The following is a 26,382-nucleotide window of genomic DNA, read 5'->3' as shown; positions in this document are numbered from 1 at the left end:
CCCCCCCCCCCAGTCTTATATTGGTAAGAAAAGCTGATAAATCAAACCATTTCATAAAAAGAGAAATCCTGGACTTGCCCCACTAAGGAATTTTTCAGCTTCTTACCAGATACAGATCTAAATTGGAAGAACATTGTGATGAGGAGGACGGGAAACTAAAATACCTCTACTGTTTGTAGAGGGGGTGCACCGCTCTGCCCCCACTTCCCCCCCAATATTTGGCATATCTAGAAATGTAAGGATTGAAAGTAAAGACTATAAGATGTTCTTGTACCACCTGCATTATGTTACTGTAACATTTAAAGCTATCGTATGACCCCAGATTCCTAATTTTAAGCATCTTACTTCTCTCTGTAGTTACTGGTAGGCTAATTATTTCTTAAGGACAGCTCAGAGCATTGGGCTGGGTTTGATGCACATAGCTTTTGGCACAGATGCCACTGATACAGTTACTGTCATCCTGTTTCTTGGTAGTTTGCACCTCATGTGCACCATCCCTCGTGCTGGCACAACATCGAATAGAGCTATGCTGCAGAACAATTTATGGAACTAATCTGGCTGAAAAAAAAAAGAAATCTTCTATGCATTTGCTTTTGCCCATTTGCTGCAATTGGACAAGTTGCCAAGTAGGTTGCTTCAGAAAACCTTTGTTCTGGCACAGTGGAAGAGACAAACTGGGGACAAGAGTAGAAGAGTAATGACTTGAAACATAGCCTTAGGAACCTGAAGCTTGTAATTCCTCCTTCATGGACTGTGTTTTCCAGTGGTACTGGCTGTTCTGACTACCCGGTTGGACATTTCAGAAGGATTTAATTTTCAGGGGAAAAGAATGAGGTTCAAGGAAGATGCTTTAGATTTAGATGGACAAAATTGCCCATTACTACTGAAAGTAAGGCTCCTGGAGTTCAGCTGGTTTTTTTTTGTACAAGAAATTATTTTTATGGACTGAGACATCCCTTAAAAACATTTGAAGTTTTTATTGGATCATTACAGTTGTCCACTGTACCTCTTTTGTCGAAAAGATTAATAAACACAATTACAATATTAGATAAACCTGTCATAATTTGTTTCTTTTATTTAATCCAGATAATAAAAAGCATCCATCTATTTACATATATAAAACACAGAACAGCCTAAGTTTAAACACATTATTTTATAGTTATTACTCACTGCTTTTGGGTGAAGACGATTTCGAGGAAGAGGCAAAATATTTCTGGAAAATACACACAATAAAGTTAAGATGAGTAGGATTTACTTATTTAATTGCTATAAAAGCAGATACACTTTTCAAGATCTAGAGGAGGAGGTCTGCAGTAAACAGGTTTAATTGCAGCTCTGCACCGCTGCAGTGGTTGTGGTGAAGCTGCGCTCTTAGTGTAGAACTACTCTAGCAGAGCTTCTGTCCTAGACGCCAGGTCCCTTGCACAGGACCTCACCAAACACCCTAACGCACCGTGCTGCAGATGCCACCTGCTGGCCTATTTCGTAGAGCGGTGTCCTAGAGGTGAGACCGGTTACAAAGCAGCTTCCTACACTTCAAGGGGACATAGGAGTGAAATAGGCTGCATGCTCAAGTTTCCTTTGTGCCTCTCTTCCTCCAGAGACTTGGAAAATAAATCATGAATTTACTGTGTCCGGTTTCTTTGCAAGCAATCCTGTGTCCCATCCCTTGCAAAAACATCTCCTTTGCAAGGGTGCAGAGATGGGTAATAGGACTTTAAACTGGCCTGCAGAGGTGTTTTATCCCTGCTGGATCCCTAAAGGGATATTCAAGAAAATTTGGCAAACTGGCTTGAATATAGTAGTTCACCAGCAAATGAGAACTTTCAATTCTTACCTTGTCCCAACACCCCTAGATACTTGTGTGTCCTGACCATTGCTTATTGTCTGAAAGCTACACAATAAAGAGAAGACAATTTTGTCTCTGCTAATATTTCCTGTTGATACGAGCTGCTGTTGACTTACCTGGAAGTATCTGGCTTAGGTGACACTCTGGTCATGCTGTGCATGTGGGAGTGCTCTGTATTCTGAGCAGGCGTAGACAGAAGTGGCTTGGTGAACCTAGTAATAAAACATGAATTAAGAAAGGAATATTATATTTAACGACAGTGAATACAAAGGCAACCTCTCTTTCTCCTCCCCTATATAACCCAAAAATTCTAAAAAGTACCCTTAAGAGGCATTTCTTTTTAACGTGTGTTATGTTTGGGTTATTGAAATTAGCATAAAAATGGATGACAATCTAAAAGGAAAGTATTACTTTATGTATATCTTCTAGAGAGAGGATTATCAAACATACAGCATCTAGATGAAAAAAAAAAATGTATTTTCTGACAAGTTTTAAATAATGCACAAACATTCATAGCAATGGCTTACCTGGTTACCAGTGGTGGTGATTGTTTTTCCTGTAAGAGAAAAGGCACTGAATTATTTGGTTGCTTTTTGGTTTCATAAAATACACTTGTATGGTCCTATTTACATTACCAGCAATATCTTATTTTTTGCATTGTGGCATAAATTAGAAGAACTCTGCTGGCTAATCTGTGCTAGGATGGGAGAGGCAAGAAGTCACCACCAGTAAATCTGTGCAGCCCTGACCACACTGCTTGAGTCGTGTGTCACTGTCAGTACCAGCAAGCAGGAAGAAAATTACTGTCAGAACTGTCATTGCTCCTTTGCTGCAATTCTGCTTCTGGAAAGCATTCTCTTAGGCTGCTGCTTCCCAGACTGGATCGCTATCACGCAGGAGTAGGAAACTTCATCCCCTTCGCATTTACTTTGTTATGCAGACCTTCCGAAGTGGTTTGCCAGCTTTTCTGTGTAGAAGTGTCAGGGCAGATATTTGTTCTCCTATTTTTTCCCTTTGAAAGCCCAGTATTTTTTTTTTTTTTTAATCACATTTGTACCCTGCAGAGAGCAATGTGAATCACATACTATGGAAAGGCCTTACCTCTTCTTCAGGAACCTCATAGACTTCTGTAGCACAGGGAGGAAAAAAAGGTGTTCTTTAGTTAGCAAAAACATACTGTGTGTTACCAGAAAAACCGATGAGAATTTCTATTAATTGTACTCCTGCTTCTGGAAAAATAACTTGGAGAATCTGCTTGGAGCTGAATTCTGCCTCCAAAACCCTTGGGTAGCTACACCCGTGGTGGTCTAATAGAAAATTTAGGAAAAGTCTGATAAAGTCTCTGTATTAAAGAACCTTCCCTTCTCTCTCCCCTCCCCTCCCCCGCCAACTTTATTTTATTGTTTTTCTTTTCTCTTTTTTCCCCCCAAAGCAAGATGAATGTTGGTGTTGTGCAAACCTGGGACAGTTTGGAAAAGATGTCTTATCACACCTGTGGTAATATTTAGCCTTTCCTTGACTGTCGGGAAGGAAGAGATCAGCTGAATCGTAAATCCAGGCTGGCTCATTTGTGTGGCCAGCATCCATCCCTGAGCCCTGTCCCACAGGGTTATTTTAATTCAGATATTAAAAGTCAAAACCACCAGCAACCTTATCTATGTCCAATTTCTTCAAAGAAAGTTGAATCATACGTCAACAACTTTCGTGTCAGGCTTCATTGCTTTTATTGTGATGAAAAGTGGCTGAGCTCCCACCAGAGGGAGATGTTTTATTTTTTTAGTAACATTTGTCAGGAGCTCGTTGCTCCACACCGATTTACACAAAGTCTAAGATTGAAAAGGGCATTTTAACATGTCCCAAAAGTAACTCACTAAATCTTCAATCTTTCAGAAAAAAAACTTCCGTAATTTACAACTTGAAAGCTAAACACATTGCTAATCAATATGCAAAGACATTTGAAAAACCGCCATCAGTCTATAAATGTTATATTCCAAGCAATTAATGAGATAATGAGGATGCAAAACAAATCAGTTAGCACAGCTAAAGAAGGTTAAGCAAGTGTACCTGCACTTACAAAAGCAAATATTCTTTTTATTTACTTCTGCTTTTGTTTCTTTTTTCCAAATAAATTGCTCTTTATAGAACTTAAATGGAAACACTATTATCACAGAACACGCAAAACATCAGCCTGTAAGTAATTTCTTTAAGGTTGAATCTCAATGTGGTTTTACAGTATTGAGTCTTGATTCCTATAGTGAAATGAGATTACTAACATCCAGAGTACTAGCATTGGTTTTGCTGGACTAGAGCAAAAGACTAAAAAGAGATTAATTTGGGGCAAAAGACTTTTTCTAGTTTTATTTATGCTTAGAACAGATTTACTAGTCAAGCTAGGAAAAATAACTGCTACAACATAGAAAAAGCTAAAGGGGAACATATTTTTGTTTTATTGAAGTATGTCACGTAGTTTGTGTTGTGAATTCATCAAGTGAAGTTTAATATTCCTCACTCTTAGATTATTTTATTTTAACAGTGATACAAACTCCACATACCTTGCATATCAGAAGCATGAGAAGGCTTTGGAGAAGTAGAGGGGGCTGACTTTGTTGTCTTCATAAATCTGTCCATAGGAGCTAAAAACATATTTTATTTATATATGTATATACTTGTGCATGTGCTCATATGTACACACATTTGTATGTACACACATATGTATTAGAAAACTAGCATTGTAACATTTATACAATAAGAATAAATATTAAGTAGCTCCAAGTGTTAGCTTTTTTGTGTGACCTTCCTTGAACAAATCAACGGAGGCAAAGAGCAGCTCTCACTTTAAGAGGGAAACATTATTCAGGGTTCATGCCTGGCTGAATAGGTTTGATACTGTCAGTGATGTCAGAGAGCAGAACTACATGCTCTTCTCTGTTTACTTTTCACCTTTGGACTGTAGTAGTTTCCCTTTCCAGATAAATATACTTCAAATAGTGAGATAAAAAAAAAAAAAAAAAGAGAATCACATTCTGTCTTTGTCTACTGAAAATCTAAAAATGCTTCTTGTTCTCTTGAGGCACTTCAGCAAAGAGAGAATTTTAATGCTGTGTCTCCCTTGGATGAGGAGGGAGATCCCATTCCAGGAAAAGCTTTGTGGTTTTACAAGGGCTAGACTTTGAAACAGCTGAGTGAGAGAGGCAGGAATTAAACATGGCTTTCCAGTAAAGTTAAAAATAATATTCCTTAGCCTTGTCATGGGCCAAAAGAGCCAACTGCCCTTTTGCAGGCTACCTTCTCTTTCATAGCTGCACCTCCACTCTTTGAACCCTAGAAATAGTCATTAACTTGATCCACTTTTTTCCACTGTTGTTCCTAATAAGGCAAGAATTATTAGCTTAAATGACAGACTCACATCTTGTAGGTAGTGACGTGCTGCTTTCTGTGGGTTCAATATAGTTATCGTCGTCATTGTCCACTGGCACAATGTAATTATCCTATGAGAAATGCAGGACAAAAATCTACCAGTTAAACCTCCATCACATCAGCAAACTGTGAAGCCCTGGCAGTGGTTTATGACAGTTGCCATTTCACAGTGACTGCTATTTCAGACATTTATCATCCAGTGGGGATGGGATTCCCCACAACTGAAAACTCTTTACCGAATTACTACACTTCTAAACTGGTGAATAAAACCACTCCCTTCCCTTTGGACCTCGGGTAGCCTTTGAGGTTGCTCACTCCCCACTGCCTGCAGGTTGTTATGGATGAGCAGAAACTATTCTGTGGTCTAAAGAACCTTCTTGATACTTGAAATAGGTAGATATCCCTTAGGAACCAGCATGGTACTTGCAGGTCACTGCCTGTGATGTAGAGAATTATTTGTACCATAGAGACTAAGAAAGAGACCAGGCCATGGCACTGCTGTGTAGTCTATCTTATGATTGGTGCGATTTACACTGTCAAAACAAATATAAATATATAAACAAACTATAAACATTACCTCATCATCACTACACATCTTGGGCTTCGGTGGTACTCTTGGTTTTGCAACAGGAGATGGCAATGGTAGGGATGGTTTCTTTGGTCTGGACATGACTGGACTGGGCTTACTTGGGAGAGGTTTGTTGATGGGAGGAAGCTGCTGGTGACTGGTGCGATTGTCTTTTGATATGGAAGAAAACAACAGTTTTAGTAAAAGGTACATATTAGCCTCTGGACCATCTTCCACTACCTGTGCACACAAGTCTTTCCTGTAGCTGCAGCTCAGGTCAAAAGGCAGACCTGAGAGTATGCTGGTTCTGCTGTTGAGACTCGTGTGCAAACTGGTCCTATTTCGTTGCCCAGGGTAGCAACCTAGTCATCTCTATCAGGCTGCAGAGGGTGTTTAGACACTGACTGTTGTATGAACAACTGCTTAACTCCTTGGGGAAAAGGTGAAGGCTGGGTGGTATAGTGCGTTAGTTACTATCTCCCGCATTATGCCAGGTCCTCTGGGCTGTCATTTTAAAAAGTCTTTGCCTTTTCAAAGAACACATAGGTGAAGTGCTGAGAAACTTCTGTGAGTGCATGTGTTATATTTTAGCACTTTGGTGATTATTCTATAACCAGTAACAGTCTTCTATCACACAAGAATGAAAGCAGGCATGTTTTTCCCCATAGCCCAAATCTTCACCTTACTGGAGCTAACTTGCATTCACTTCAGTGCTATCTGCCCGTAGCTGAAAAGAATTAAAATGGGAAGAAAAAACACTTTTATGCTAGCCTGATGTAAATAAAATCTTGATCCTCCTCAGTACCACTCTTGAACGACAATATGGAGTGAATATTAGAGCTGCTTTGTCCATTGGTTTACTGCTTTTGGAATAACGGTTTGAGATACAGAAAAGATTATGAAGTGATCCGTCTAGTCTTAATGTGCTTAATGTTCAATAAAAATTCCTGCATTAAAATACGCAGTTGAATTTGGAGCAAAATTAACCTTTGCTTGCATTTTGTAGATAGTAGATGTCTATCAAACTCTCTAGGACACAGTATAATAAAATTCTAAACATCTCTGCCAGCAATACTAACCTTTTTCCTGCAGTTATAACAAATCACAACCATGAAAGCTGAAGACCCAATTGTCAGAATTAAAAGCAAACTCTTGAGCAAAGGACAGGTTAGTCCATTTGAGGCCACTTCTCTTCCGGCACTGATAAATAAGCAATTATCAAGCTGACATAGTGAACTATTCCATAAATACCTGCATATTCGCCCCTAGAAATCGGGAATGCGGCGGGAATCTTCTTTTTCTCCTGCTCACTTGGAGGTGGCTCATAGCTGTCATCAGGATTCTCTTCACTAGGGACCACATACATCTCAGAGTCAGAGTGATCATCCGGATTTTCATAGTCACTGTCCTAGAAAGACAGAACTTCCGGTTTCTCATCTCATAACATACATACGGCTTCACAACCGTGTGTGACACAAATATACTTGCAGAAGTACAGTTAACTAAATTATGAGAACAGATCCTTGAAGGGACACGTTACACTCCCTTTTAGTGCTCCTTCTCTAAGCAAATAGGTGCTACCACCTGCCTTCCCTTCTGCTCCTCCCAGGAGCTTCCTCCCCCCGTCTCCTTGCTATCTTCAAGGAGTCCTTTCACAGCAAGGGCTCAGTATTCAAATTATGGACCAACAGCTTATTTCTCTTCACAGGGTAGTTCCTTCCTAGTTCCAGCTCTGATTCTTGATGTGTCCTGTCACTTCCCCTCCCTTTCCTGTTAAAAGAGTACTCAGAATCTAAGCCCAGAAGGAAAATAGTCACTTCAGGCTGATGGTTGTGCCATTACTTTATATGGCTGATAACCGTTCTAGTGTTCTCCATGAATTCATTCTAATGTTCTTTAAAATCTTGTCAGAAGTTTTTCATTTTTAAGAAAAAGTGGCTTTCCAGCCCTCACCCTTCCCACCTTCCCTCCCCCAAAACAGAAGAATTTACCAGTTTCTGAAATTATTGTTCAGTTCGAGAAGTTCAGATTTATGCCATGCACTTATTTATCCAAAATGCTTACCATCCATGCCTACCACAGATGACTGTGCTTCTAAGCTGATCATAAAAAACCTCATGTAACTAAAAATCTGTGGCTACTTGTAAGTGATGCTGATGAAACAAATCCTTGATATCAAAAGGGGCTGGGAGATGATGTGATTGAGAACAGCCCTATGGAGGACTTGGGGATAGTGGAGGTTGAAAGACTGTCTATGAGCAGGTCAAGGGAGGTGATCCTGCTGCTCTACTCCACTCTAGTGAGACCTCACCTGGAGTACTGAGTTCAGCTCTGGAGTCCTCAGCACAAGGACATGAACCTGTTGGAGAGGGTCCAGAGGGGCTACAAAAATGATCAGAGCTATGAGGACAGGCTGAGAGAGTTGGGGTTGTTCAGCCTGGAGAAGAGAAGGCTCTGGGGAGACCTTATTGTGGCCTTCCACTTCTTAAAGGGAACCTGTAAGAAGGATGAGGATAGTCTTTTTAGCAAGGCCTCTTATGACAGGAGAAGGGGAGATGGTTTTAGTCTAAAAGAGGGGAGATTTAGACTAGATAAGGGAGAAGTTTTTTTACAATGAGGGTGGTGAAACACTGGCACAGGTTGCCCAGGGAGATGGTAGATGCCCCATCCCTGGAAACATTCCAGGTCAGGTTGGACGGGGCTTTGGGCAACCTGATCTATCTGAAGATGCCCCTGCTCACTGCAGGGAGGTTGGACTAGATGACCTTCGAAGGTGCCTTCCAACCCGAAATATTCTCCAATATACAATAAGATTTCAATAGCATTAAGTTCAACCACAGATGAATGATTCAAAAATAAACTTTTAATATTATTGTTTGTGCTAACTTGTTGCTAAAGTAACCTCCTACTACCCCAAAATAAGTACTTACAAAATCATCTGACCATTGTTCCTCTTCATTGTCTGCATGTTCTAAACCAAACATTGGAGTTATTTAAGGAGATGAAATAGTGAAAATAAACATTTATATTAGATTGTTTTTTCAATCTATACTTATCATATTCTGTTAAATAAGAGTTGTCAAAATTTCCTAAACCGTTCAGAGCAACACTTGGGGTTTGGAATGAATAGTAAATTAAATGGCTGCTTCCTTGTTTTTGATAAATTGTTTCAGAGCTGTTGGAAAAACATTTGAAGATGGCAAATTGCACACAGTCTGAACAGCAGAGCGTGCACTTTCCCCAGAACGTCCTGCTAAAGCATCTCATTAAGTAATAACAATTTTTAAGGAGTAACCAATTTCTACTTAACATAACTACCGCTGACCCTCAGCCTTGCACTTTCTTGTCTCTTGGTTAAAGCTCCAAGAGAGCACACAAATTACAAGCATTTATGTTAAATATGGAACAATTATCTGATAACTGCCGAACTCCATCCTTTTTGCTTCACTTTTTGTTTCTTTTTGTTAACAAGATAGCTGTCAACTTGTAAAAATGGGCGTGAACGGGTTTGTGGGCAGTGCTGTATGATAAGCGAATATAGTTCTACCTCAAAGATAATTCATGACATCATCATTTTCACATTAATAGTATTAAGATTGTGAACCTGTGATGATTCATTTGATCTACTATTTACTTTCACATCACAGTTTCTGGCAGTGATGGACTGGATGTGAATTCTCCTCCATTTTCAGAGAGGAGCCTACACGCAAAACCCTGGTGAATACTGTTTTTCAGAGCAGCTATTTGCCACTCTTTCTTCGTATTGGGACAACTTGCCGTGTTTTGCTTGCCTCTCCTATCAGAGGTGTCGATCACAGTTGTTGATAAAGGTATGCTGTTCTCATTAAAAACAAATTATGAGGAAGTGCATAGCTTAAATTCCATAAAGACATTTAGTTTAAATTTACATTAATACAGCCTTACCTGAAGCGTAATCCCTTTGTGGTAGACTTGGTGGCGGTTTTTTTTTTAGCCTGTAAACAATAATTATTACACTTACGATCTAGTCAGTAGCATTCACTAGAAGGGAGCATGAGTCAGACATAAAAAAAAGCTGATAACAAAGAGATACCTGCTGCTGAAGAAATACAGATTACCATCACAAATGCTTAGCAAATAGCTGCAGGAGAATGCTTTGAAAAGCTAGAAACAGATAAGAAATTAGAATCTAATCTGAGATCTTTTTACTAAGAACATATTTTGAAAGAACAGCTTCTTTTCCCACCCACCCTCCTCTCCATTTCCAATGCAGAAACAGATAACGACAGATAAATGCATGTCTACCTGGAGATGAAAATCTGCTCAGGCTCACAGAGGCTTTTCTAAGACTATGGCATAAGAAAATGGTGCAGCACTCTCCAGCTTTATTTCTGTAACTGTCATTGTGCATGCACTTTATTTTCAAATTAATGTTTAAATGTATACCAGTCCCTCTCAGGAACAGATTGTATTTCCAACTACTATTGTTTTATGGTGTTATGCTGGTTTTTTTGTATATACAGTTATAATGTCATTTGTAATACCAAGTGAATCGAGAGATAATTTGTAGAAATACTGTGGCTGTACATATAGATATGTATGGGCAACTATTTATATTTAGCACACAGAAGTATACACATATGTAATATATGTGTACACACATATATACACGTAAACTCCTGCTCTTATATATATTCTTGCTTGCTAAATTGCAGCTGTCCAGAGAAGACACTGAATTAGTCAGTTTGTACTGTAAATTATTTCATTTCCCTGTAAAAATAGAGAATGTGTTTAAAAATCAAAATGAATCTGCATGTGTCACATCAGACTGATGCATCTGAAGAGAAAAAACCCTTTTGCTTTTTGTAGCCGTGTAAAACATGAAGACAATTTACATTAAAATGACTCTTCAAAGTGACTTTTGAAGATTATCTGACAGCTTCCCTGTAGCACTGATGAGACCTCACCATGGACCGGAATATTTGTCCACTGAATTGATGGCTGTGCTCATTCTTCAACCAGGACCTAACAAATGCTATTCCAAAAATAAGCAAATTATTTAAAAAAAAATCCACTAAGAATTTAAAACGTTTCCTTGTGATCTCTGAGCAATAGTGATGTCTCAAGTTTTGCTTTTCCATAAGAATTTGACACTCAGTATTTGGATCCTGAGCGTGCAGCTTAGGTGTCATTGTTCAGGTACAATGTAACTCAGGGTTGTGGCACGCTGGCACTAACACATCAGTTTAGTCTAGAACTACTCCTGTCTGTTTTGAGAAATGCTTTGGCCACTTTTGAGTTGCATTCATAGAACTCTGTTGTTCATGAATGAGGAAAAAACAAAAGCATGAGTCAATGACTAAACTGTGCAGGCATTGCTAAAGCTCAAAAAAAAAAAAAAAAATCCCAACCCCAAAACCCAAACCCAAACCAACCTGGGCACATGGTTTTTGAAGTGTTTCATTAGTTTGTCCATTACTAACAACACTAATGATGTATAGCTGCCTCCAAGTCTTTAACTTCCTGCAGCATAATATAACTTAGCGTACAAACAGTAAATTAAAAAGCATTCTCAACAGCCCAGCTGTTGTCTTCTGTCTGGGTTAGCACAGGCATGTTAGAAAGAAAAACCCAGGGCCACTGCCAGGGCAGGTCTCAGGTCTTAGGGAGGGTGGAGCACAATCTGTTAATGTACTTTGTCTATCATGAGTTGTTCAGAGACAGTGGAGACTTGGAAAAGAGGGGAACTGAGGCAATAGTAAGAGGCCGTCTGGGTCAAAGAGTAAAGCATGCAGCTTAAGCCACATTAGAGATTTCCAAGCTGCTAAGCAGAAGGCTTCAACACACTGTCCCAGGCCCTGTAAATCCTGGCAGTGGCCCCCTCAGAAAATGTAAATATGTTAAAACACAAGCATACAAAGCACAGAACAGAGGTCTGTGTCTAAGCAGCCTAACATGCCGTTGTGCAGCTGTGAAATAGCATACCGATCCCAAGTATCTTTCCCAGTTTTGCAAATTAAGGCCACTTGTTCATTTTGGAACCTGAATATCAATAGAAGAAAAACAATATTTCTGTCACAGAGCTAAAACCATTCACAGCCATATCTGCATTTGCTAGAATCTTTTCAAATTTTTTATTTATTCTACAACTCAAATCCACTTAAAATAATCCTCACTGTACTGCTATGATTTACCAAGTGCCAGAACTGAAACCCAGGCTCTTCTGAAGTTAACAGTGTTGCTTTGCAAGAGCCACAATGTGCAAACCACAATGCAAGCTCAGAATACGTAAGTGCCCTGAGCTCTCATCATTTGTACAGCTTCGGCTATGTTGATTGCTTCTACACCTGAGTACATAATCCTCCTTGACATCATGATCTGCACAGCAGCTGGGACTCCAGTACCGTAAACAGTTTTGCAGGTGATTAAGGGCAAACAGGTGAATGCTGTCCTGCAGTGGGCAATGATTTTACCCTCAGAAAATTTTGAGTCAGGATGGGAAATAAACAACAGGAACTTCTAAGCAATGAAGAAACCATCTGTGATTTTCTTTCCTGTTAACCACCACTGTTCAGATTGCTTTCTGCACACCTTAATACACACAAGGATGGTAGAGATATCCCTCCCCACCTGCACCCCGCAGTTGAACTACATCGAAAAATGAAGACATGTGATGCAAGAATTTTTCTTACTTTTTTGCATAATCATCAGCCAATCCAGATACTAGAAGTGTCTTAACAAATACCGGTAATAAGTCAAAGCTGTATCGTGAATATTTGATCATTCTTTCGATTTCAGCAGCAGAGGCTTACAGTATATGCATGTGACAACCTCAGCATTGGGCTAAACACTGACTTCTCTGAAATTATTTCTAGTTATAATAGGTTTGAATTTGAGTCAAAACAATGTTTTTTTCAGCATATAGACAAATTCCAGATCTGTGCTAATTGGGCTAAACACTGACTTCTCTGAAATTATTTCTAGTTATAATAGGTTTGAATGAGTCAAAACAATGTTTTTTTCAGCATATAGACAAATTCCAGATCTGTGCTACACAAAGCCAATTTTTTAATACATTTTTTTTCCTGCTTCAGTCATTTAGATCCTTGACATTTAAGAAAATAACCCTGTAACTGAAATGGAGGGAGTGATAACTGGTTAACTGCATTTTTTAGAAAAATTATCTAGAAAAAAAACCCCAAACCAAAGGACACAGAGGAATACAGCCAGTTCTAATTTTGCAAAGCTTGGCATCTCTTGTACATATCCTTATCAGTGTTGTCAACTCATACTTTTATTGCAAGTCTCATTACGTGGTAGGTTCAAGATTTGGGTTCTGAAGGCATGTGCAAATGTTTTCTTCAATTTAAAAAAAAATTAGAGTAAGTTTATGATCTTCAAAATTGCAGAAGAGATTAAGGACTCATGAACCACAGAAGTATCCGAAAGATTTTTTGACATCTTGATTTGTGTTCTTCTAGCTGGAGGAGGTGAAACGCGAGCTTTGTGCTGCAGTCATACATCAAGAAAGTTTTTATAAGCCTGCTCTTTTCTGTGGATTATATTTTTTTAATCTTGAGAGAAACAAAGAATTACAGTGTTACAGCACCAATCTTATATGTGACATTTAATGATGGCACCCCTGACCTTTCCCAGCTTCGGCTACATTTAGTTCTTGTTATTTTTCCCTTGTCTGTCCTTCCCCTCTTACTCTCAGGGAAGGACACACTTTCGGAGCAATGGTGATTAACAGCAGAATTCACGTCCAGGCAGCTACGGGAGACAATTTGTTGCCTCAAATGATAAACTTGAGACACTTCTGTTGTTTCTGCCTTCTGCTTTCCTCTCAGGCATTTGAACTGGACCTACTGCAACATTATTAACATTATCTACACTGAAACTACTACTGTGAAGTAGGAAGCCACATTGATTAAAAAGCAGCAGCAACCCCCCCACCCAAAACCACCAAACCCCTAAAACAAAAACAACCCCCCATGCACACTTCCCTCCAAAAACCCACTAAATGCCTTGACAGTCTAGAAGCTCTTCCCTATGAGCAGGTCCCAGGTAAAACTGAGGTTTTTTGCAGATGGATCTCTGAACACTGTGGTCTATTTACATACACAACTGTGTTAAAAACAAAAACATGCTTTTTGCTTGTGTGGAAATAACAAGTACATATACCACATGACTGAATTACTGCGAACTGTAGCAGTACTAGAGTGAAAGAAGATAGACAAAGGAAAAAAAGTGACCACAAGTGTCTGATACATCAGGTGTTACCATCAGAGCCTGCTCAAGGTTTGTGGACAAAAACACAGCTGTGATAGAGAGGCCGCAAAGGAGAACTTGTAGCTTAAGGTTACTCCTTCCACCTGGGGAATGGGAGAGCCAGGTGGTCACTGCTGCTCCTAGAAGTCTTCCCCTCCTCTGCCGCGGATAGTGGCTGCCCTGCAAACACCAGCCCCACCTGGACTGGCAGCAGGGATAATAGCTGAGCCAGCCCAGCTTTCCAGAGCTCTTGCACAGTCAAAGCAGGCAGAGCCCTACTGCCTCTCCTGCAGCCTCCTGATTGCTTCTTATATACCTAGAATTAGCTCTACTTAAAAGAGCTTTTCCTTGCACGAGTCATCTGATCTCTCTTCAAAAACAATTTCAAACAATGTTTGTATGTGCCTTTTATGTACAGGAGCTGTATTTCTAGGATTTCTTATGGTCGTCCTGGAAACGATACTGTGTACTAATTAACTTTTAGAAGTACTTAGTACTTTTGTCATCAGATAATCACATCCAAACAGAAACTCAATGCGAATGAACTATTGCATTGTGTGCTAAATAGCTAATTGGCTTAAAAAGATGTTTGAGTGGAAGCAGCGAATGGTGTATTCATTTGAGAGGATGCAGAATTACTGGAATTTCTTTCTATGTATAAATACACATGAATATTTCATGATACTCATATGCGTGTGACATCAGTATGCATGCTGTTCAGCACTTCTTACTGGAATAAGGATGTTAGGTAATGCTGGGTTTTGTTCTGTGAGACTGAAACACTGGAGGACTTAGACATCATAGTTAGAATTCCCCTAAAAATGCTGACCAGCTGAATCAAGGCCGACCTCAAATTAAAACTTAACTGCAGCAGGTAGCCTAAACAGGAGTCTGAGGCCTGAGGAGAAAGGCACACACCCGAACAAAAAATGATCATTTCCAAAGAATTTGTAAGAAAAATGCATTTTCCCCAAATACTGTTTTTCTGGGCTACAAACACAACCTCCCATTGGAACCCAGTTCTGCAACTACTCTGTGATACTCTCCATACCGATGGCAATTCTGCATGTTGTAGTCTGGACTGAAGCTATTTGCATCCCTGAAGTACGTTACATCCCTTTAGAATAACATCCCTCTTAGAACTAAAGTTCTAAACAATATGCTAACAATCTGAACTTCCCCAAATTGATACAACTAGGATCAGCATTTCAAACTTACTTTTTGAACTTGTTTATTATTCCACTTTCATTTTTCTTGATGTCATGCACCATTTTTTGAAGCTTCCTGTAAGATATTAAACAAAACCAGGATTAAAGTTACCATGTGATTGAACATCCATTTATATAAATTAAGAAAAATACAGGAAATGCATTTCCAGTAATATTTCACACATCAAAAATGCTTAAAGCATGTTCAATAAGTAGTTCAGTTGCTAAATCATTTCTGTAGGAGGTTTTCCTCCCTTTTTAACAGAAATCTTCGGCATGATTTGGGTTATCCTTCTGCTCAATACAATTAAGTGCAGTTTAAACAATCAATTTAAGAGTGAATCAGGAAAGAACATCATTGCCTAATTAATAGTTTTGAATATTTCAGTGGTAATTAACATTTTATTCAGAACTGACTTTACAACACTCCACAGCTGTAATGGAAATGCCCTCTGATTTCTAACCATTCTTGAATCATTTTATCAGTGGACAGTTTACCTCATTCCCATAGTGCTTGCAGCTATAATAGGAGGGGGGAAATTATACATTCCTAAGCTTGGGCCATCTGAGAAACCGTTAGCTTATCTGTGACTCTGAGCTGTAAAAACTCGTGATCTCAGGACTCCAGTTACTTGGTCCGATATCTGGAATCATAGCTTGTTTTTATTTATCAGCTTCATTTACCTCATTAGAATTTTACTTGTAATCCAGTTGAATACATAATTTTTCACTCAGCAAGTATCATTTAGAATCCCACCTCACATTTCAAAACCACGCCACTAAAGTCAAGTCAGTGTCAGGAACACAGATATATCTTTCTGCAAAAGACTGATTTTATAGTGAAACCTGTGGAAAGTCTGCTCATACTAAAAACTTCTATAGAATACGTATATTTTTTTCCGATTCTTCATACAGTGTATGTCCTACTCACCTATATTAAGTATCTTTTATTAGATCTACGCTGAAGATTTTATCACAACCAATAAAAATAGGATTTTTTTCAGAAATGGCTTAAAAAAATTTGCCTTCCATTCTTCTTTGTAAGTTGTCTATGTCATTCCATGTTTTTGTCTTGCCTACCTCATCTCTGTTGCACGATCAGGCTACCAAAACTCTTGGAAGCTTAGTTTACAGAGGGAAGTACAAACGTCAAAGTATTCTTTTCCTTTTTTAACACTTTCTTTAAACTTGAAACCTTATTATTCAGAAGGTTGAGTAACACAGAGCTTTGCTAAAAAGAAACTATCTTCCAGCTTCATCATTAGTAACTATTAGTTATTAATTAGTATTAACTATTAATTAGTAATGACTATTAATAACTATTAGTAATTTAGTACTATTAGTAATAACTAATAAGTATTAATTAGTAGCTGTCTCCAAACAGTTCAAATAACTTTTTTCAAAATAAATTTGAATTAGATTAGAATTAACTAAACGAAATAAGGAAGTGACTGCACTAACACGATGGGATTCTCTGTCATGGTTCAGGCTGAGCAGACATGTAGACACTCAAGGCAATGGGTAGTGGTCAACTATTAGGCTTATGTCAAAGGAGACCTTCCCACCTCTGCTACTGATTTTACTGATTGTGGTAGTGAGTGACAATAAATCCCACTTTTTGAGACTTGCTTAAAAGGAACTGTTAAATAAATGAGTACTTGTAAGTTTTTGGAATCTGGAAATAAATAAATAACAAAACTTAATTTTAGTTTTAATAGTGTTTATTAATGGACTAGAAAAATCTGATCCTTTCATTATGGAATTGAAGGACATTCCACATTTTCAGCAGCCCTGTAATACAACAGCATGGAATAGCCTGCTCTGTCAGGCTCCGTCATGGGTCTGGTAGTTAAAGGGTATTCCCTAGAGCCTAAATCATTACCCAACTTTACTTAAAAACAATTCAACCTATTCTTTTCAGGTTCTCAACTCAGAAGAAAAAAAAAAAAAAGATAATAACTGACAAGTAATTCAGAAGCACACGTTTAACTGTTGCTCAAAACTCATACTGTTTATTTACACCAAAAAGATAGTTACCTGCTGATATATATATGTACAAAATTACTTACAGGGGCGAGAAATAAGTGCATAGTAAAATGTTTTGAGATTTCTTCAACAATGCACTGCATCTCAAAGAATAGCTCAGATTATTATCTGAACTAACCAGATACATTAAATCTGCAAATCTGGGGTGAAGATCTTCTCTTTTTCTGTGGTTTTTTTTTCCCCTCCCCAATAGATTCAGCTTCTGGTTATGGTTGAAACATCACAAATAACCACCTTCTGCAATTTACTGTTTCTGTCTTGTGCCGCAGCTGGCACCTGGCAGTGTCTATAAATGAAAAGTAACGAGGAATAAAGAGAATGAAAGGAGATTTAAACGGTTTAGTTCTAGTTTGGGGAGAATGGCTGTCTGCAAGTGTTTGTGTCCTTTTCGAAAAGGCTTGCCAGCCTTTAATTAGAAATGCATGCCAGCATCAGTTATTTTTCTTCCATATTTATTGTTTCAGGTAGGATCCAACCAAAAACAATTCTCTAACTGTAAATTTAGGTCTGAATATTGCTTATGGCTCATCTCTGACATGAATATATCTTTATAATAGCAAAATTATGGCTTTATTTTCAAAAAGAGGTGTTTCATTTTTCATGACTGATTTTATACTGTCACTTTGGTCTCTAAAAAAAAAGAAAAAAAATCATACACACAAAAATAAAACCCACCCCAAAAACTATAACCCTGAGTACCCGGCACAGTTTGCTTTTCATTTGATCATATTTAGGTGAATTGATTAAACTATCATGGGTGTTCAGGGTGCACTGACTAAGGCTGTAGTTTAAAAGAGCATTTTAATACATATTTCCATTTTAATGAAAAAAGCACGTAAATCAGAAATAATTGCATGTGTTGCTGCTGGAGCGATCTGTTATTTTTCTCATGCAGATGGATTGAAATCAAAACATTCCCATTTTTGCATAATCAAATTTCCTGAAAATCTCTGCCTCTTTTTCTGAAGCCATTTCATGTATTTCTGTGCATTTTTTCAATTTTTAAAGTTATGCAGCTCTTGTAGGAGTCGCTAGAGTCCTTAGTTTGTTTCCTCCAGACAACTTAGCTTGTATGAAGCTTGTGAGGGTAAACAGATAACCAGTGCACTGTACAGTGGTCAGCATAGGAGTCACCAAGCATGGACGATCTCCGGTTCCGGTGGAATCCCCGTTGATCCATGAAGTTGAACCAGCTGAAAAAACCTGTCTGCCCAGTTAGCTAGAGGATGATACTTCTTGAGGTGCCAGCTGATATAATAGGCCACAACTGACAAGTTTTACAAAAAGCTGTCTGACTGACTTGTGATTTTAGAGAGACAGTAAGAAAAGATGAGAGGCAGATCAGATAGCAAAGCCTACAACAAGAGGATTCTCCAAATCTTAAGGATCTCAAACCCAAGCCTGAAGGCCATTCCAGAACAATGAGGGAAGTGAAGCACAGAAGAGCATTTATAACATTTTGCCTGGATCTGCATATCTGACTAGCTCTCAAATACTTTTCTTTATGTAAGACAATACTCAATACTTTGAGTTCATTGCGGGAGGAACTTGCCAGAGCAGCAGGCCTGAGGCTACGCAGGAGATGGAGGCTACTGTGGCCCAATGTAGGCAGCCCTTGCTTTAGGTGTAGCTACAACCTTCTTTCTTCACAACACGTCTGAGTGAGGACCTTGTTACCAACTGATATTTGTTTTCTAGTTGTTCTCTTGGGATGACCAGACACTAGAAACATTCAAGGACCTCAGTCAGCTAATACAGCAAATGAAAATAATAAGTAATGCTAGTCTTACCTTGCATTGCATGTAATTAAAGATAATTAAGAGGTCAAACTTGAAAGTTGTTAACTACAAGCACCAACTCTTCATTCAACTTGGTTGAGGACTTTTTATGTAACATCAGGCTTGCAGATAAAGGTGCAGTCTGTGTTAATCTTTGAAAACACATTTCAGCAGTAGATAGCCACTTTGAGATCCAGTTTAACTGTGACATGTATAGATGGATACGACCCTTTGATCAGGAACTCTCTACACAGAACAGATTTTTCACACTTCTGCAGATGAGAAGTTTGAGTCTTGGCTCTAGGTGCTTCTAAAAAGTTTTAGGTTTCTTACAAATATATCAGAATCCCTACATGTTGGAAGGAATAGCAAAAAAAAAAAAAGACACTGAAATGAATACTGAAAGCAAACACTTTAGTTCTGTGTTGCTATTTTTTGTGTCTTATCAATTTTGACCCCCAGCAGCTCAGGATTGACAAAGTGGTCACCGGCTGTGACACGTATGAAAAGGAAGGTGGAAAGGTTTACCATTGCAAATATGATATACACTGAAAGAAGAATTTGCTGTGTCACAAGATACTTAGCTGTGCTCGAGGACTGGCAGAGCTGCCTTGAGATAAAACAAAATGAAACAAAACCACCCTCTCTTTGATCTGGTCACAGCTCAGCGTATGAGGAATGTATGTCAAGTGAAGGGCGATGGGTGGGCCTGGCCTGTGACACATCCCCGCTCTTAAACATCAGCAGGATGCTTTTGACTCTTGCATACAAGCTATCCCACAAAAGCTTTCCAAAGTTAAATTATTTTAAAAGAGAATAAACATATAAATAACATGAAGAAGAATAAAGTGCGTAATAAGCATTAAACTCAGATGTGAGATGAGGTACAGAGTCCTCAGACCTGAGGAAGAGGAGTCTGTCTTAATTGGACGGATGTGCCAAAAGGAATTCTTCCACCACTCAGACTGATTTTTGAGAAACTGTATTTATCAGTATTGTAAATCTGTAGAGACATTTACGAAATACATGCCATGTAAATATGTGTGTTACGGCTCAGAGCAGCTGGCATGAACGACTCCTCTGCAGCCATCGCCTGCCCCAGCTCCTGGAAACAGAGAGGGATCTCCCACGTGGACAAACGGCGCAGTTCTCCTACTTGTGCACAGTGAGCCCATTAATTTGGACCTCCGGTGTGCACCTTGGTTGTATTTTAGTGGCACAGCTGCCTATGTCACATAGCAAGTGACACCCTTCTGCTGTAAGAATATATTACTTGGCCTCTGGGGTGGGAAGGCTGGGCACAGTTGATTCACTGCATCTGGCTGTGAGCACAGATGTGTGTGCTTTAGTTGGGAGTGGTGCTGATAATGTTTTCGGAAACAGGGCTAACTGCAGTGTCAGTAGGGAGTGGTGGCAAAACAAAAACCAGTTTTAAATGAATCACAGGAGGTTGTCTATATTACAAGCAACTTATTTCTGTTTATCTGGAGGATTAGAATTATACCTCATTAAATTTCTGTTGCTTACAGGACTGTCTGAATTACCCATTTTGCCACTTGAAAAAATCCCCAACTGCACTCATGGACCAGTTTCTTTAGTTAAAAAAGAGCAAAATTTTGAAAAGAATATATTCAGAGGGGCCTGCAAGGGAAGCTTCGTAAGCCATATTGACACATTCATTATTAAGTGAGCTGCATATTCCTTTTCTCTGTAATGTCAATTAGATCTTTAACTAATTAAGTTGGTTCCAAAATAGTAATAATAATATTTTTTTAAAATTATCACACTGTAAACCAGTCAGTTTGCACTCCAGTTTCAGTTCTTATACCCTTATGGGTGTATCCATTTCTCACTGACAGTGCACCCTGCAGTATCTGTGTCCAGAAAGTCCTGTTTTCTGAAGATCATTACTACCTCCATTCACTCAAAGTAAAAAAACTATAGAGTGTAGCTCTCATTTTTGTCTTGAGAAAGGCAGCATAGCAGATAACAAAAAGTTGTTATTTCTTGATTTTCAGGCAAATTCAAATGCTTATCATTGGAAACCTAGAATGGGATTTAGTAAGTACAAATTTAGACTTAAAACATCCCCCAAACTCCCTATCTGCTTCAGCTATAAAGTTTTACAGAAAAGAACCACAAAAGGAAAATAGAACTCAAAGAAAAGTATAGTGGAATTTGGAGAATAAAAGCTAAGTTGTTAACAGATAAAAATCCAAACGTAGAGCAAAAGTACTACAGGTACCTCTGCTATTTAAAAAAAACAACAAAACCGAACAACCCACGTTAAAACATAAAACTAAAGAAAGAACCGCATGCTCAGCCTCCTCCTTTACTGTTTCTCACAACACGAATATTCTACCACCTTCTCCTCAGCTGGTTTTTATTAATTTTTCTATTAGCCTTTAGTTTTGTAAACAGGTGTGCAGGTGACCAAAGGAAGAAAGTTATTGTTTCTGGACTAAGGGAAGAATTCTTCCTTGGGGGGCTGGGACAGGACCTGCTCACCTAGGAGGGGATTTGTAAAAGTACCACTTGAAGTTTTGAAAAGCTTCAAGTTCTTATCTTGAACTACCTTCTCAAACTAAATTGATGAACAAGAAAAGTACTACTTTTCTTACAACAGGCTTCCATTAACACAGTGTTCCTGACACGGTCTTTGTGGAAGAACATGGATCTCAGTGAACTGGGTGGGTGTCTTCATAAGAGGTATTTTTATATTACTCACCAGTTTTGTGCATTTAAACCAACCCAGTTAATTATAGAAAACAACTCCACCACCTTCCTCCTAATTGCTCAGTAGAAAGCAAAAGGAAATTCCCAGATACAGAAGGCATCTGATTCCTCTCAATAGGCCTCCTTCAGGTGCTTCAGATCTCCACATGCACACACCCCTATATCGTGCTACCTGGTGGAATTCCTTTGCAAGGAAATGCCCGTTGTCATCAGCTGGCAGAGTTGTAGCTGGTCTTTTCAATGGCTGTTTTGTGCAAGTAATGCACAGAGACAGAGCTGAATTCTTGAGGACCAATCAGACAAATAGCTCCAGTTGCTGCTGACAGGGGATTACTGCCCCTCTTCCACTCTGGGGGCTTATTGCAACCCACCCACTGCAATGCCTGTCATGATGTTAGAGGAGGGAGTCTGAAGCTAGAAGTGGTAACCCGTAAATGACATCAAACCACCAGTGCAAGGCATCGAGCCTTTGATCTTTATCTGTAAAGCTATCTCAAAGCTGTGAAGAAAAGTTGAAAGGGGTTTGATTATGGAGAGAAGTCAATTACAGACACTTATCCGAGAGGAAGAAGGACTAACAAATTGTCTTCTGCTGTGTTCACCTGATGCACAAGAGGAAATGACTACAAAGTTTAGTTTTGTCAAGCTATTCTGTTCAGTTTTCAGTCATCCACTATTTTGCCTAAAGACAAACCCCACAATCAGAGCAGGTGCGTGTTTACATGGTACACACAAAAGCACAGAACAGCTAAATATCGATTATACTTTTCATCTTCATATGCCCTCCACATAATCTTCAAAGAAGCTGTCAATATTCCTTGTACTTGAGTAAATGAAAACATGTGGCATGTAAAGGCTTTGCCACAAAATCGGTCCTCACATGAAATCAAATAGTGAAATTACTTTGAGGTGTCTGGGAATGCTGTGCATTGAAGGAATCTATGCAGATTTATGGTGGGGCTGAGACAACTAAAGTCCTATCAATAGACACCAACTCCTTGGTGCAACTGCTTCCTCATTCTAGCCAAGGCTAAGGCTTGTTCTGAGTATATGTGGACAGTATATTAATACCAAAGATTTCATGTGTTTAAAGTTATACAGTATTTTTGGCAATTACTTTTTTCTTTTATTTAGCAGAGAAGAATAGTACACCTGGTTCCTGTTATCTTTCTTTACTACTATTGGGGACTTCACTGCTGGTTTGGAATATCACAAAGCAGTGAAGGACAGGCACTTTTTAGTACAACTTCTAAAAATACGGATATTTAATAACAGCTGAAGCATTTCAGATTTGGACACTGTTTTCCTCTTATCCAGCTTGCTCTCCCTTTATCCCAACCGAATAACAGGGATATTGTAAGTAGCACAGAAAATAATTAGCTATTATGATATGCTGAGTATTGCATGTCACTTCTGACACAAAAAGTTAAAAGGTATTTTCTCTTCTGTAACTGACCTGCCCTGTTCTGACTCTTTGTGGTTAACTGCTTCCCTTTTATGCAGCATCTTTCTGGATGTGAGCTGATACATTCAGAAACAAAAAAACCTCACAGAAGCTACATTCATATTCACATTCGTTTTTGAAAGGTGTGCAAGCAGCAGAAGGAAACTAAACATATTAGTTTACTCTAAAATACAGTTCCATTTAAAATTATCTGAGCAGTGTACCTTCCTGAAGGACAAGTACCCTACAGCCTCATAGGTAAAGGAAAGCAAGGACAGAAATTTAAGAGAGTAAAGTGGTTTTTTTTTTTATTTCACCAAAAAGCAGCATCACAGTCATTGCAGGGAAGTGAATAAAGACAAGACTTGGTATGGACCCAGAAATCACCACCTGTCAGTGGTAACATTACTTCTAGTCACAATTCTACAAGCATTTTTTGACAGATGAGATTACATTTTCGCCATTCCTGCAGGCATGTAGATAGAGATACTACTACAAGCACATGAAGGACACGAAAGCACATGAAAAGTTTAGAACACTGAGTGAACTGAACACAGAAAGATGAAGTCTTAATTTTGATTTGGTGTTCCAACAGAGTGAGTTTTTTCTCCTCTTTTACATCTTCCACAAATTTCAAACCAGCTGGTTTAGTTCTGAAAAAGTCTTACGTCTAACCACGTAATGGGCTTGACCAAGATTTAGCCAGATGTTTAAGCTCATATCTAACTTCAACCACCCTAAAGTCAGCTAAGTACTTGACTTTTGTGTTAAGGTCTTGCTAACAAGGGCACATAAGGACTCACACAATGAATACATTTACCTGATGATCTAAGGGCAGTCTTCATCACTGTCTGTGTCATTTGAGATTGCTACTAAAACACATTTCTAATGCAGAGATTTTTAATCCAGTAAGTTCCTATGAACGGTGAAAGGATAAAAAATGGTATGCTTTTTCAGTGGGCTGGGAGACTTTGTGGTCTCAGTATTTTGAGAGCAAGGTGAGAAAAAGGAGGGTTTTCTAAACAGTCTCTTAACTCTTCTCCTTAAACCAAAAATGCATATTTATGCATAATGGTCTGCATTTGCTCTACCAAATAGTGCTCTGACAGCCAAATAAAACAGAGCAGGGCTTCCAGATATGGCATTAAATTTTAAACACTCCTGTTAGCCTACTCCTAGAGACAAAATAATCCCAGCTATCTTACTGTTGCTGAATATTCGCAAATCACTAAGCCTGGTTCCAAGACAGTAGTTTTTATGTATGTAGGTTCTAGATTAACTAATTAGATGTAAGAATAGAATCACTAATTTGAAAATTTTTATAGACTTGCATTGCCTTTTATAGAGCCAAGATTTGTCTTGAAGTATTGCATTATTGGTTATGTTCACACTTGCTCTTGCATAAGACTAAAGGAATAAACCTTTCAGCATGCTTTTTAAACTGTCCTTTATGGCCCAGTACTTCCTTTTCCATTCTCAGACAAGACTTTTCCCTCTTCCAGGCAATTTCTCTAAAGCAATGCCTGATTTGGAAGGAGTCAGGAACTCTCTAGAGCATAGCCTTTTTTTGACTGTCCCTTTTTTCCTACCTGTTAGCAACTGCAGTGTAGCAAATGATAGCCTCTGTTCATTTTTGCTATAGTCGTATAATGCTTATAGCAAAAATTGTATGTTGTATTTTATGCCTTTAGCATAAAATTATTAAATTATTATCCTGAATGCCTTTAGCATTAAATTCCCTTTCGTTGAAGTCATTTTACCACCTGGTTAGCATCAAAATTATAGGGGTACAGGATCATGGACACATTTTTTGACACATCTGATAAAGACTAACAAACATTGCTGTACTTGGGCTGAATGTATTTTCTGTTAAACTACAGAAACATTATATCCACCATAGACTATGTCGGGTGGCACTGGCCAGGATCCAGTAGAGCCTACTCATGGATCTCTTTTGTTTGTTTTGTACTGAAGTCTATCTGTCAAATTTTGTTAGAACTTTGAAGAAGTATTTTGGTTCCCTAGAGTTATACAGACACTTCAACAGTCACCACATGGGCTGCCATTGAAAGGGGAAATTCTGCTCTTCTCTGCCATCAGTGCTTACCCAGTTATGACGAAACATGGAACTTCCAGCTGGAAAACTAACGTCTTTTTTCTTTTGCCAATTTAGATATCAGTGGGATCAGATCCAGCTTCATCACATGGTCATGGGAACCCTAGCACCAGCGTGAGGGCGGAGACAAGTGGCAGGGCGAGCAGCAGCAGTGGAAGAAAGGGACCGACTCTTTTGGCAAAGCTCAGACTCATGCTAAGTTAAATTGGTTGTGTAAGTAAGCTTCAGCAGCACTTAGCTGGCTCTGTGCTTCTGGCAGAGATGCCTATAGTGTCTGTAGACATCCTTTAAAACATGAAGGAATCATTTAGCCACAGAGTATAGCCACTTTATTAATAGCCTACTTGATCCAGTTGCCCTTGCATTAAGCTTGAAAAAAATATATACTCGTTTCTCACATTATTGCCTCCGGAAGAATTATTTTAATTCTAAAGTATTTACTGAGTACGTAATTTAGACTGAGGTCATAAACCTGTAGCATTGCACGCCTGGCTTTGTTTACGTTTGTGAAATGAACTTGTCCAAAACGTATATACTAGCAGATTGTGGGAAATGTGCTAACACAATTTCCAAGCCTCTTTTACCCCTCAGACATTTACTATGGCTATCACAAACCAAACTTATTTACAGTCTTAAAGTTCTTTCAGTCTACCAGAAATCTAAGATGGTTCTCTACAGCCAAATGAAAAAATACTGTGACTTTCAGCCATTGTTTTCCATCAGTTTTCCAACTCTCTTGTCTGCTGAGCACATAAAACCAGTGATATTTGCTTTCTAAAATATTTGCTTATCTATCATATTGCAACATGCTTTAGGGTACTTAGACTGTAGATGTTATGTAAAACTAAATCAGTCCTCTAACACAGCAATCATTTTAAAAACCACATAAAACATGTAAGAAAAGAACTACAGAGAGAGCAGATTCATTATTTCTTTTCTAATGATCAGGGGCTGAAATCCTCTGCAAAAG

The 26,382-nt window shown here is 38.7% G+C and overlaps 1 protein-coding gene across 1 annotated transcript in view; it reads right to left on the bottom strand.

The window, feature by feature from the left end:
- The window catches only part of BLNK (B-cell linker), a 32,868-nt gene extending 12,662 nt beyond the window's left edge, over positions 1-20,206 (bottom strand). Inside the window, exons 1-14 of the mRNA XM_010133308.1 lie at positions 20,136-20,206; positions 18,473-18,586; positions 15,303-15,368; positions 11,799-11,855; positions 9,759-9,808; positions 8,765-8,805; positions 7,086-7,242; positions 5,844-6,004; positions 5,256-5,337; positions 4,402-4,482; positions 2,951-2,976; positions 2,377-2,405; positions 1,966-2,061; positions 1,171-1,213 (exon numbers count right to left, since the gene is read on the bottom strand). Coding sequence (XP_010131610.1) covers positions 1,171-1,213; positions 1,966-2,061; positions 2,377-2,405; positions 2,951-2,976; positions 4,402-4,482; positions 5,256-5,337; positions 5,844-6,004; positions 7,086-7,242; positions 8,765-8,805; positions 9,759-9,808; positions 11,799-11,855; positions 15,303-15,368; positions 18,473-18,586; positions 20,136-20,206 — 1,074 coding nt within the window. The remainder of the gene's footprint in view (positions 1-1,170; positions 1,214-1,965; positions 2,062-2,376; positions 2,406-2,950; positions 2,977-4,401; positions 4,483-5,255; positions 5,338-5,843; positions 6,005-7,085; positions 7,243-8,764; positions 8,806-9,758; positions 9,809-11,798; positions 11,856-15,302; positions 15,369-18,472; positions 18,587-20,135) is intronic.
- Positions 20,207-26,382: the final 6,176 nt, after the last annotated feature.

The sequence above is a fragment of the Buceros rhinoceros genome, unplaced genomic scaffold (assembly GCF_000710305.1).
Source record: "Buceros rhinoceros silvestris isolate BGI_N320 unplaced genomic scaffold, ASM71030v1 scaffold16040, whole genome shotgun sequence".
Taxonomy (NCBI): domain Eukaryota; kingdom Metazoa; phylum Chordata; class Aves; order Bucerotiformes; family Bucerotidae; genus Buceros; species Buceros rhinoceros.
This window is presented reverse-complemented; position numbering and strand designations above follow the sequence as displayed.